The sequence below is a fragment of the Anomaloglossus baeobatrachus genome, chromosome 8, assembly GCF_048569485.1.
Source record: "Anomaloglossus baeobatrachus isolate aAnoBae1 chromosome 8, aAnoBae1.hap1, whole genome shotgun sequence".
NCBI lineage: Eukaryota > Metazoa > Chordata > Amphibia > Anura > Aromobatidae > Anomaloglossus > Anomaloglossus baeobatrachus.
In genome coordinates, this window is record NC_134360.1 from 92,827,433 (window position 1) to 92,842,008 (window position 14,576).

The 14,576-nt window shown below is 43.1% G+C and overlaps 2 protein-coding genes across 2 annotated transcripts in view; one reads left to right on the top strand and one right to left on the bottom strand.

Annotated features, from left to right (window-relative positions):
* The window catches only part of GRIN2B (glutamate ionotropic receptor NMDA type subunit 2B), a 935,536-nt gene that overhangs the window by 819,094 nt on the left and 101,866 nt on the right, over positions 1-14,576 (bottom strand). The gene's annotated exons all lie outside the window — the stretch shown is intronic.
* LOC142250033 (uncharacterized) lies at positions 4,931-7,046 on the top strand. Its single transcript, XM_075322094.1, has 6 exons — positions 4,931-5,029; positions 5,105-5,182; positions 5,264-5,341; positions 5,430-5,643; positions 5,724-5,880; positions 6,011-7,046. Exons 1-6 carry the CDS (start codon positions 4,988-4,990, stop codon positions 7,044-7,046), a joined length of 1,605 nt encoding a protein of 534 aa, XP_075178209.1. The 5' UTR covers positions 4,931-4,987.

Sequence of the window (14,576 nt, forward strand, 5' to 3'; positions counted from 1 at the left end):
TGTGGAGGTGACCGGAGCGGCTGTGTGTGCTGCGGCTCCGGTCACCTCCATGCAGCAGCGCTGGATGCGACGCTGGATCATCCTGGATTACGCCGGACATGGAGGGCTTTTTGGGGCTGATTAAAGTGGTGAACCAGGGTATATGTTTGTGTTTTTATTTCTAATAAAGGATTTTTTCTGGTGTGTGTGTGTTTATTTACTGTAACTTACAGATTAATCATGGAGGGTGTCTCATAGACGCATGACATGATTAATCTAGGACTTATTGGCAGCTATGGGCTTCCAATAACTCCTTATTACCCCGATTTGCCAACGCACCAGGGTAAATCGGGAAGAGCCGGGTACAGCCCCAGAATTGTCGCATATAATGTATGCGGCAATTCTGGCCAGCTGCTGACTGATATTGTTAGGGTGGGGGGCTCCCCATAACGTGGGGCTCCCCATCCTGAGAATACCAGCCTTCAGCTGTATGGCTTTATCTGGCTGGTATTAAAATTGGGGGGAACCGCACGCTGTTTTTTTAATTATTTATTTATTTATTTTACTGCACAGTATAGACACGCCCACCGGCTGCTGTGATTGGGTGCAGTGTGACACCTGTCACTCAGCGTGGGGGCGTGTCTCACTGCAACCAATCATAGGCGCCTGTGGGCGTGGAAAGCAGGGAATATGAGATGGCTGTGTACAGAGCACAGCGCGCCGGCCGGTATAAAGGCTCGGTCACGCTGTGCAGGCCGGCCAATCACTGCAATTCCACAACTAACAGGGCTGTGGCATTGCAGTGGTCTTCCAGCCAATCCCTGCATGAGGGCTGGCTCTCAAAAGAGCGCCAACATGCAGGGATGAAGACCACGAGTAAAGCACGAGTATTGCAAAATTACTCGGTACCCGCCGAGCAGCCCGAGTACAGTGATACTCGTGCGAGTACCGAGTAGTTACAAGCATGCTCGCTCATCACTAGTAAACAGCCTACTTGAGTGGTAAATTAAGGGGAATCCTGACAGTGCGCACAATTCGGCAATCTGCAGTCACAGAAATTTGTGCTGAGCCCAGAAAACCCCTCTAACACTATATTAATTTTACATATAATGCAAAAGGATAGTAAACAGCAGCAGCATGGATGATACTGTTATACACCCGGCATGTGTTATATTACTAGATCTGCTTACTGATTTATGCCCTGTAATGCCACTTCACTTATATGTCACACTCATTTCCTTGCACACATCATATGTACGCACTGATAAATGTTACTATTCATGGGGACGACTGCTAATAATAATATCTATGCCATAGACACTGCCATCATTTGTCAAGCCATTGACAAGAGCTTTTCATTTTATTTTATGTATCCTGACATGTAATTTCCAACTCATTTTCAATACTGATTTTTATTTATAGGGTACGTGTGCATTCCACAAACAGGTATTTAGGAAACCATAAATTATGGCGCCATTTATATTTATCATTATTAAAGGAAAAATACAGACAAGTGTAACTGAACATTTACAAGGAAACAAATCTAAAGATAATATAGGCCACGTCTTCTTTGATGATGTCACGTTCATGTTTTTTGGCTCCCACCCTACTGTTTGGATGGCTTTGACTTTGTTTAGATTGCTGTAATATTAAAACTAGAAAAAAGAAGCGCTGATAGGGCATTACCAGATGACACGAGTAATATATAAAAAATATATACACTCACCTACTGTGGTTGTGAAAGTCACAACCACTGATTCAGCATGAGATAATGGCGTCTGTTGCAGCCCCACGTGGATGAGCATTCAAACAGGAAAAGGGGTTAACGCCACGCATCAGCCAAATGAAGATGTAAAGTTGTTGATAAATTGATATCTTTTTTTATTTCATAGGTCTACGCGTTTCGAAGTAGAAACCTCTTCCTCAGGACCAGAATATCAACAAAGCATGCTTTGCTGATATTCTGGTCCTGAGGAAAACGTTTGTGGAGAGGAAAAAATTTAATTGTTTTTTAAAGGCCAAATATCAGCTATATTATTATAGAATAATTAAAACAAAGCAGTGAAACAAATTGTTCCAGGTTACAGAATGCATAAAATACCCTGTCCGTCTTCCCCTGACAATCAACACCAAGACAGATTATGAAAACATCTACAGTGTCACATTAGGGCTAGTGCGTACACCGGACATGGAGCACAGTATTTGAAAAAAAAAATAAATTATTGCATTTCCAAATAAAACACAGCAAGTGTGAACAGGTGCCAGCTGCAATAACTAAGCTCTGTAAGCGCCAAGACATATGCAAATATAGAATATATGAAATGTAAACTGCATTAATTGGGTAGTTCACTACTCTGCAATATTGGCCACATCACTGTAAAACTGATTGGGAAGGCTTTTTCTAAATACCTTCATCAGCCAATTCTGCCTGTGAGCGGCACTATTGCGCACCGCTCATCACCATGTAAGTGATCCCCAATGCTCTGTGACCTCTGGGATCAAGTGATGTCACATCAATTTCCAGTTCACCGTACATCAGTGAGCCCAGCTCCAGTTTTCCTGAGTGACTGGACTGTGGGCGGCGTTTCACTGCTCATCACAGCCCAGCATCACAGAGCAGCATGTCGCGGGCTCTTCACTGCAGAGCGCCCCAAGAAGGAGCAATGCTGGGCTGTGATGAGCGGTGAAACGCTGCCCACAGCCCAATCACTCAGGAAGACTTGGGCCACCCTGAAACTTGACGTGACATCACCGGATCCCAGAGGTCACGGAGCCCAGGGGTCACTTCATGGGGATGAGCAGACCGCAATAGCACCTCTCACAGGCAGAATTGGCTGAACAAGGTATTTAGAAAAAGCCTTCCATATCAGTTTTACAGGGAAGTGGTCACTATTGCAGAACAGTGAACCACCTCTTTAATGCTATATAGAATATACTTAGAAAAATTAAGGTTCTTAGCTCAAAAATTGGCCAATACATATGTGCCCATTAACCACAACAAGATGAATGAGCTCTCCGCCCATCAGAGACAAGGTGCTTTTAATTAGTGCCAGATCCAATCTGCCCATATATTGTAGATTTTTAGTGCAGGAGACACATGACACTAAGGTAGGGTCTCATCAAAGAAAGGTCACCTTACAGCACACAAGAATTGGCCAATTTTTGCACTGAAGGCTGCTTTACATGTATCAATTTATCGTGCGTTCGCATGTGCGATCGCACCCGCCCCCATCGTTTGTGCGATATGAGCAATTTGTTGCCCATGTCGCACAAACTCTGCAACCCCCATCACACGTACTTACCTCTCGAACGACCTTACTGTGGGCGGCGAACATCCTCTTCCTGAAGGTGGAGGGACGTTCGGCGTCATAGCGACGTCACACAGCGGTTGGCCAATAGAAGCGGAGAGGCGGAGATGAGCGGCCGGAACATCCCGTCCACCTCCTTCCTTCCAGATTGCTGGCGGGCGCAGGTAAGCTGCAGTTCATCGTTCCCGGGGTGTCCCATGGAGCGATGTGTGCTGCCTCGGCCTGCCATTCGATGAACAACCGGAGCACAGAAGGACGTTCGATTTTTTGAAAATGAGCGACTTGTCAACGAGCAATGATAAGGTGAGTATTTTTGCTCATTCACAGTCGCTCATTTGTGTTACACGCTACGATATGTCAAACGAGGCCGGATATGCGTCACTAACGATGTGAACCTGACGACATCTCGTTAGATATATCATAGCGTGTAAAGCGGCCTTAAGAACCCTCATTTCTATGTTTGCAAATGTTTTGGCACCTACAGAATGCTGCTGTATTCTTTTGTTTGTGGTTGATAGAGCACAGTATTGACCAATTACTTAAGCATGTAAATGTTAACAACCATTTTTGGAGAAAAATATGCTTAGTAAGGCTACTTTCACACATCAGTTTTTTGCCATCAGGTTCAATCCGGAAAAAAACGGGTAAAACGGATCCGGTACCGCATCCGTTTTTTCCCCATAGACTTGCATTGTTGCCGGATTGTACCGGATGGCTTTGCGTTGCATCCGTTTTTTTCCGGATGCGGCAAAATAATTGAATGCGGCGGCCGGATAGAACGTATCATGTAACGTTTTTTGTCCCCTTAAAATAACCGCATTCTGCCGGATCCGGCGCAATACGGCATTGTATACAATGGGTGTCTATGCATGCCGGATCCGGCGCAATGCGGTTTAAACCGGATGCGGTGACCGCATCCGGTTTGGTAAACAGAGCATGCGCAAATTTTTTTTTTCATCATCACAAAACTTATAAAAGGATCCAGCACATTCTACACACTTCCTGCCGTTGGTTCCTGACTTCAACTTCTGCTGTCCTCCAGTCCAGTGCTCCAGGGAAGAGGTATGTCCACAGTACTGTCCACAGATCACTGCTGTGAGCTGCGTACATGTACTTAGACATTTTTTTTTCTTTTTTTGCAGGTGCAGTGTTGACGGAAAATTTGAGGACAGCCAGTTCCTGTGTCCGTTTGCAGTCAGTGCGAATTTGGAGGACAGTGTTCCAGAGGTAATGTCCACAGTACTGTCCACAGATCACTGCTGTGAGCTGCGTACATGTACTTAGACATTTTTTTTTCTTTTTTTGCAGGTGCAGTGTTGACGGAAAATTTGAGGACAGCCAGTTCCTGTGTCCGTTTGCAGTCAGTGCGAATTTGGAGGACAGTGTTCCAGAGGTAATGTCCACAGTACTGTCCACAGATCACTGCTGTGAGCTGCGTACATGTACTTAGACATTTTTTTTTCTTTTTTTGCAGGTGCAGTGTTGACGGAAAATTTGAGGACAGCCAGTTCCTGTGTCCGTTTGCAGTCAGTGCGAATTTGGAGGACAGTGTTCCAGAGGTAATGTCCACAGTACTGTCCACAGATCACTGCTGTGAGCTGCGTACATGTACTTAGACATTTTTTTTTCTTTTTTTGCAGGTGCAGTGTTGACGGAAAAGTTTGGCCCATCAAGTTGGTGTGCGTGGCCTGTAATAAAATATGTCGTCTTCTGGTAGCCCGCCCTTCGGTTCACAAACTGAGGTATTTTTTTTTTTTTTTTTTTTTTTTTTTTTTTAAAAAAAAAAAAATTTTTTTAAATAAACGACATTTACACAGGTGGCCGAAACATCACAGGAGATGCTGCCAGAAGAGGACGGAAGGGGTGGAGAAATACACGGAGCGGGCGGTCAGAGTGTAAGTTTCATACAGGAATTGTTTACCACAGCACACCAAACACATAAGTAAATAATGTTTTTTTTTTTTTATTCACTAAAGGCTTCAACTTCTAGGGCTCACGATAGAGCTCCCCCAAGACCGTCCCAGGGTCGTCGTCGAGGTGGCGGTGGTCATACTGTAAGTTTTTTTTTTTGTTTTTTTTTTCATGTCAGTGTGATTTTTTGTCTATTTTTTTTTTTAATTTCTTTTTTCTTTCTTTGAACAGGCATCACAGCGTGCTCCCGATTCTGACGGTGAGGAGGCCGGATTTATCAACATCGACCTCCTCATCGATGAAGTTAGAGAGAGGGAGCCGCTGTGGAACATGGCTGACCGCCGCCACGCTGATTCGATCGTAACCCGTCGACTCTGGGACGAGGTATGCCACGCAGCGGTAGAAGGTTGGGGGGAGCTCAATTCTCGTGGCCAGAAGAAACAGCGTAAGTATTCACAGTTCAGTAGGTTATGCTGCAGGATGTAATGTGTTGTATACTAACCACTTTGTGTTTTCCACTTTCAGGTGACAAACTACAAAAGCGGTGGCGGTCTATCAGGGATCGCTTCAAAAAGGAGTTAAATCAAGAGATGCAGGCCCCGAGTGGATCCGGAGGACGCAGATCGAAGTACCGTTACTTTAGAGCGTTGTCGTTCCTCCGGACAACTATGGTGTGCAGAAGGTAAATATTCCCCAAAATATGTACAAAGTATAATATTTTATGTCTGATTTTTTTTGCCTTTTTTTTTTTTTTCTGTGGCACTGTATAGCAATTAAATTAATTATTATTTTGTTTTTCCTCTTTTTACCAGCACCGTCTGCAGCACTCAGGAGCCTGCATCGAACCCGACAGGAGCGATCCCTGAACAGTCCGCCACTGGTGAACACACGCACAGACCCCACCCATCTGAACCTTCCCTTCCATCTACATCTGTCCCATCCACCTGCGCTGGAGCTTCCCGTGAGACTTCATTACCTGAAGCTGCTGGTGATGAGATAGCTTTTCCCCTACCCCACCCCTCTGACACTGCTGCCCTCAGTAGAACACCTTTGGGTTCTGGGCGTCAGCGTCATAGGGGTCAGGAAAAGAGCTATGCGCCCGAGTTCTTGCATCTAAATGCAGCCTTCCAGAACGCCATTCAATTATTATCAGAACAAAATCGTGCATCTTTTAGCTTCATAAATGCCAATATGGAAAAAAATACACACGAATTGTGCACGCGTCTGGACAGGCTGCATTTAGATGCAAGTAAATCACCCAATCATTGTTTTTTTCAAGCCGTACTAGAGCGCATGGAAAAGCTATCTCTTGACCAGCAGATGCATGTAATGCAAGCCACACGGCAGGCTCTGGCGCAGGTTGACTCCCAACCACCTCCACCCACCCCTCCTCCAGCACCTGCCCCCCCTCCAGCCATTGTCCCTACTCCCTCTGCTGCCCAGTACCAGCCTGCTGCCCAGTACCAGCCTGCTGCCCAGTACCAGCCTGCTGCCCAGTACCAGCCTGCGGCCCAGTACCAGCTCCCAACCACATCTGCCCCTACACTTCCTACCCACTACCACATCTCGCCTTCCACACCCGTCATGACCCCAACTCAAGCCACTAATTCACCCGCCACCTCTTCTGTCTCCCAATCCCTCCACTCCACCCCTCAATCCTTACCAAATCCCATCCCATCTCCTGGTTTCCCTCTTGGTTTCTCAACCACACCTTCACCTTCTGTTACTTCCCCACCACCACCACCAACACCACTTTCCACCCTCAATACTCCAACTGTGCGTGTGTTCCCACCTGTCAGCCCCTCCAGTACTATCTCCACCCCAAGCCCAAGATATACCAATTTATAATTTATGTTTGTAATAAAAATAAAAGTTTTTTGTTGAAAAGTATTTATTTGTTCTTGTTTTTTTTGGGGGTGAATATTATTTTGCAAGTTAAGTTAATAATAAGGTAATACAAAAACATAACATGTTGTAATTTGACGGTGAAAAAATTACAAATTTTTAAAGCGAGTGAAAGATTAAAATTAACAAAGTTAACAAGATATTTTTTAATTTATTTTTAACTATTTTTATTTGTTATAAAACTAAACAAAGATCTTACACCATTTGATCTTGCCAATCTACTCTACCTTCTGGGGACACAAAATAGTCAGCATATTTGTCACGGATTGTGGAACAGGCAACACTACTCCTAAATCCAGGACTGGTGTAGTCAGACAAAGCGGTGGATTCCAAACTCTGGTCATCCAAGGACAAAGGTTCCTTTGTTAAAACAAAATTGTGCAGTACCACACATGCTTTCACAATTTCATCCACAGTTTCAATGTTTAAATTAATGGCTGTTAACAACACTCGCCATTTGCTGGTTAGTATCCCAAAGGAGCATTCCACCATTCTTCTGGCTCTGGATAATCTGTAATTGTATATTTTTTGGGTTTGCGTCAATCCACGGCTTGCATATGGCTTCAATAGATGTTGGGAGAGTTGAAAGGCTTCGTCGGCCACAAAAACAAAGGGCATTGGGGGCTCACATGTGCCAGGAAGAGGTCTTGCAGGAGGGAAATCAAAAGTATTCCCATAGATTCGCCGCCCCATTGGGGACATTTTGAAGACCTGAGAGTCATTGGATCTCCCATATGCGCCAATGTCCACTGAGATGAATTTGTAGTCCGCATCCGTTATTGCCATTAGGACAATTGAGAAATACTTTTTATAATTGTAGTATTCTGACCCCGAAGCAGCAGGTTTCACAATTCTTATATGTTTGCCGTCCACTGAGCCAAGGCAATTTGGAAACTGACAAATGTTATAGTATTGTTCAGCAATTGCAAGCCATCTGTCCCTGGTGGGCTGGGGGATGAAATCATCATGGAGGCAATCCCACAAGGCTTGGCAAGTGTCTCTAATGATTCCCGAGATGGTGGAAATTCCTAGTCGAAACTGGTAGTGGAGGGATGAAAGCGACTCTCCAGTTGCAAGGAATCTGTAAAGGAAAGACAATAATTATAAAAAAATAATAGCAAACACATTACAGTTAAAAGTCAATTTACAGGAGGATACAATTTAAAAAAAAAAAACTTACCTAAGCGTAACCAGCAAACGCTCCTCGGGTGTTATAGAGTAACGGCAGAAGGTGTCCGTTTTACGGATGTTGTCCGCAACAAGGCCAAGGAGGACGTCAAAATTAATCACTGACATCCGGACATAGCTTGTGAATTTTTCATGGTTTCCACGGAGCTCCAGGTATAGGGTTGAAAACACCCCACGTGTCAGTCTCTGTGCAGTCAGGGGATGGATCCAAAAGCGTCGATGTCGCTGACGCCTCAGTCGCTGTCGCTCCTTTTCTCTGACGATGATAGCCAAGCGATTTGCCTCAAATATAAAATCTGCAGCGATCTTTGTGTAATTTGCAAGAATAGCATCCATGGTTTCTGCTTGCCTCTGTCTTCATTCTGTCATATATGCTTCAAAATACTGTATATATACTATATGTTCCCAATAGCCAATCAGAATACGGAACTCGTTAATTGTTTGTTTAGTGTTTAAAAAACGGATCCGTCAAAAAACGGACATAACGGATGCAAAACGGATGCAAAACGGACCTACCGGATCCGTTTTTTAACGGATCCGTCCTAAACGGATCCGCTTAAAAACGGATCCGGTAGGTCCGGTTTGCTCCGGTTTGCACAACAAAAACGGAAACGTTGGATACGGCAAAAAAAAGGACTGTGCCTGAATACAGAAAACTGATGTGTGAAAGTAGCCTAAGTGCTCCTGCCGAAGCAGGAGATTACTAGTGGTCCCTAATATTCTGTTCTGCTTCCATGCTCAGATTATATTGTACGTCCACTTGTTAACTGACGTTAGATGAATTGTCTCTGTATCCATGCCAACCATTACATGGTACGTATTGCAGATATAAAGAGTCTAAAATGAGTCCATACGTTACAATAAAAGCATGAGAGAAAGTCATAAAGCCTGTAGTGTCCACAGAAGATTGAATTTTATTACACAAAAAACTGTTGCAGATTTCACCTCTCCGCAGAATTATTAGCAGTCAGCCATGGTGAGATCATTATAGTTAGGGCATATAGCAGACATTAGCTGCATCATCACAACATAGAGGAGTAAAGGAGACACAATCTGAGCTGAGAGGTCGTACAATAGTCTAGAGGAGCTACAAGCACATAACACTTGATGGGAGGAAATTGATGACACTCTGATGGGAGGAAATAGTTACTGCACACAGTGATGTCACAGAACATAGATAACAGACACTCTGATGGGAGGAAATAGTTACTGCACACAGTGATGTCACAGAACATAGATAACAGACACTCTGATGGGAGGAAATAGTTACACTGCACACAGTGATGTCACAGAACATAGATAATAGACACTCTGATGGGAGGAAATAGTTACTGCACACAGTGATGTCTCAGAGCATAGATAATACCAGTTAACCCTGATAAGCTGCAGCTGTTGGTATTAAAGGGCATTTGTGAGCAGGTTTTTGCTATCTGAGATCAACAAAATGTCATGGCGTAGACCCTCATTCCAGAGATGTACCACTTATTGGTCTGTTTGTGTTAGCATTGTGCCCCCTACTCATCCTGCTTTGTTTAGCTTTTTGTCAATATACAGAGTACACAGAAACCTGCCAATGAGTGTTGGGGGTAGGGTTACACAGAGCTCAGCATTCAGAGAACTGCAAGATCTGCAGCGGATAAAACAGTAGTTTTATGAAAACTATTGCACCCAGTAAGTGATACACAGTGATGTCACAGAACATAGATAACAGACACTCTGATGGGAGGAAATAGTTACACTGCACACAGTGATGTCTCAGAACACAGATAACAGACACTCTGATGGGAGGAAATAGTTACTGCACACAGTGATGTCACAGAACATAGATAACAGACATTCTGATGGGAGGAAATAGTTACTGCACACAGTGATGTCAGAGAACATAGATAATAGACACTCTGATGGGAGGAAATAGTTACTGCACACAGTGATGTCACAGAACATAGATAACAGACATTCTGATGGGAGGAAATAGTTACTGCACACAGTGATGTCAGAGAACATAGATAACAGACACTCTGATGGGAGGAAATAGTTACTGCACACAGTGATGTCTCAGAACATAGATAATAGACACTCTGATGGGAGGAAATAGTTACTGCACACAGTGATGTCACAGAACATAGATAACAGACATTCTGATGGGAGGAAATAGTTACTGCACACAGTGATGTCAGAGAACATAGATAACAGACACTCTGATGGGAGGAAATAGTTACTGCACACAGTGATGTCAGAGAACATAGATAATAGACATTCTGATGGGAGGAAATAGTTACTGCACACAGTGATGTCACAGAACATAGATAACAGACACTCTGATGGGAGGAAATAGTTACTGCACACAGTGATGTCACAGAACATAGATAATAGACATTCTGATGGGAGGAAATAGTTACTGCACACAGTGATGTCACAGAACATAGATAACAGACACTCTGATGGGAGGAAATAGTTACTGCACACAGTGATGTCTCAGAACATAGATAATAGACACTCTGATGGGAGGAAATAGTTACTGCACACAGTGATGTCACAGAACATAGATAACAGACATTCTGATGGGAGGAAATAGTTACTGCACACAGTGATGTCAGAGAACATAGATAACAGACACTCTGATGGGAGGAAATAGTTACTGCACACAGTGATGTCAGAGAACATAGATAATAGACATTCTGATGGGAGGAAATAGTTACTGCACACAGTGATGTCACAGAACATAGATAACAGACACTCTGATGGGAGGAAATAGTTACTGCACACAGTGATGTCACAGAACATAGATAATAGACATTCTGATGGGAGGAAATAGTTACTGCACACAGTGATGTCACAGAACATAGATAACAGACACTCTGATGGGAGGAAATAGTTACTGCACACAGTGATGTCACAGAACATAGATAACAGACATTCTGATGGGAGGAAATAGTTACTGCACACAGTGATGTCAGAGAACATAGATAACAGACACTCTGATGGGAGGAAATAGTTACTGCACACAGTGATGTCACAGAACATAGATAACAGACATTCTGATGGGAGGAAATAGTTACTGCACACAGTGATGTCAGAGAACATAGATAACAGACACTCTGATGGGAGGAAATAGTTACTGCACACAGTGATGTCAGAGAACATAGATAACAGACACTCTGATGGGAGGAAATAGTTACTGCACACAGTGATGTCACAGAACATAGATAACAGACATTCTGATGGGAGGAAATAGTTACTGCACACAGTGATGTCAGAGAACATAGATAACAGACACTCTGATGGGAGGAAATAGTTACTGCACACAGTGATGTCACAGAACATAGATAACAGACACTCTGATGGGAGGAAATAGTTACACTGCACACAGTGATGTCACAGAACATAGATAATAGACACTCTGATGGGAGGAAATAGTTACTGCACACAGTGATGTCTCAGAACATAGATAACAGACACTCTGATGGGAGGAAATAGTTACTGCACACAGTGATGTCACAGAACATAGATAACAGACATTCTGATGGGAGGAAATAGTTACTGCACACAGTGATGTCAGAGAACATAGATAACAGACACTCTGATGGGAGGAAATAGTTACTGCACACAGTGATGTCTCAGAACATAGATAATAGACACTCTGATGGGAGGAAATAGTTACTGCACACAGTGATGTCACAGAACATAGATAACAGACATTCTGATGGGAGGAAATAGTTACTGCACACAGTGATGTCAGAGAACATAGATAACAGACACTCTGATGGGAGGAAATAGTTACTGCACACAGTGATGTCAGAGAACATAGATAATAGACATTCTGATGGGAGGAAATAGTTACTGCACACAGTGATGTCACAGAACATAGATAACAGACACTCTGATGGGAGGAAATAGTTACTGCACACAGTGATGTCACAGAACATAGATAATAGACATTCTGATGGGAGGAAATAGTTACTGCACACAGTGATGTCACAGAACATAGATAACAGACACTCTGATGGGAGGAAATAGTTACTGCACACAGTGATGTCACAGAACATAGATAACAGACATTCTGATGGGAGGAAATAGTTACTGCACACAGTGATGTCAGAGAACATAGATAACAGACACTCTGATGGGAGGAAATAGTTACTGCACACAGTGATGTCACAGAACATAGATAACAGACATTCTGATGGGAGGAAATAGTTACTGCACACAGTGATGTCAGAGAACATAGATAACAGACACTCTGATGGGAGGAAATAGTTACTGCACACAGTGATGTCAGAGAACATAGATAACAGACACTCTGATGGGAGGAAATAGTTACTGCACACAGTGATGTCACAGAACATAGATAACAGACATTCTGATGGGAGGAAATAGTTACTGCACACAGTGATGTCAGAGAACATAGATAACAGACACTCTGATGGGAGGAAATAGTTACTGCACACAGTGATGTCACAGAACATAGATAACAGACACTCTGATGGGAGGAAATAGTTACACTGCACACAGTGATGTCACAGAACATAGATAATAGACACTCTGATGGGAGGAAATAGTTACTGCACACAGTGATGTCTCAGAGCATAGATAATAGACACTCTGATGGGAGGAAATAGTTACTGCACACAGTGATGTCACAGAACATAGATAACAGACATTCTGATGGGAGGAAATAGTTACTGCACACAGTGATGTCAGAGAACATAGATAACAGACACTGATGGGAGGAAATAGTTACTGCACACAGTGATGTCACAGAACATAGATAACAGACACTCTGATGGGAGGAAATAGTTACTGCACACAGTGATGTCACAGAACATAGATAACAGACACTCTGATGGGAGGAAATAGTTACTGCACACAGTGATGTCACAGAACATAGATAACAGACATTCTGATGGGAGGAAATAGTTACTGCACACAGTGATGTCAGAGAACATAGATAACAGACACTCTGATGGGAGGAAATAGTTACTGCACACAGTGATGTCACAGAACATAGATAACAGACATTCTGATGGGAGGAAATAGTTACTGCACACAGTGATGTCAGAGAACATAGATAACAGACACTCTGATGGGAGGAAATAGTTACTGCACACAGTGATGTCAGAGAACATAGATAACAGACACTCTGATGGGAGGAAATAGTTACTGCACACAGTGATGTCACAGAACATAGATAACAGACATTCTGATGGGAGGAAATAGTTACTGCACACAGTGATGTCAGAGAACATAGATAACAGACACTCTGATGGGAGGAAATAGTTACTGCACACAGTGATGTCAGAGAACATAGATAATAGACACTCTGATGGGAGGAAATAGTTACTGCACACAGTGATGTCAGAGAACATAGATAACAGACACTCTGATGGGAGGAAATAGTTACTGCACACAGTGATGTCAGAGAACATAGATAATAGACACTCTGATGGGAGGAAATAGTTACTGCACACAGTGATGTCAGAGAACATAGATAATAGACACTCTGATGGGAGGAAATAGTTACTGCACACAGTGATGTCAGAGAACATAGATAACAGACACTCTGATGGGAGGAAATAGTTACTGCACACAGTGATGTCAGAGAACATAGATAATAGACACTCTGATGGGAGGAAATATTTACTGCACACAGTGATGTCACAGAACATAGATAATAGACACTCTGATGGGAGGAAATAGTTACTGCACACAGTGATGTCACAGAACATAGATAATAGACATTCTGATGGGAGGAAATAGTTACTGCACACAGTGATGTCACAGAACATAGATAACAGACACTCTGATGGGAGGAAATAGTTACTGCACACAGTGATGTCACAGAACATAGATAATAGACATTCTGATGGGAGGAAATAGTTACTGCATACAGTGATGTCACAGAACATAGATAACAGACACTCTGATGGGAGGAAATAGTTACTGCACACAGTGATGTCACAGAACATAGATAACAGACATTCTGATGGGAGGAAATAGTTACTGCACACAGTGATGTCAGAGAACATAGATAACAGACACTCTGATGGGAGGAAATAGTTACTGCACACAGTGATGTCACAGAACATAGATAACAGACATTCTGATGGGAGGAAATAGTTACTGCACACAGTGATGTCAGAGAACATAGATAACAGACACTCTGATGGGAGGAAATAGTTACTGCACACAGTGATGTCAGAGAACATAGATAACAGACACTCTGATGGGAGGAAATAGTTACTGCACACAGTGATGTCACAGAACATAGATAACAGACATTCTGAT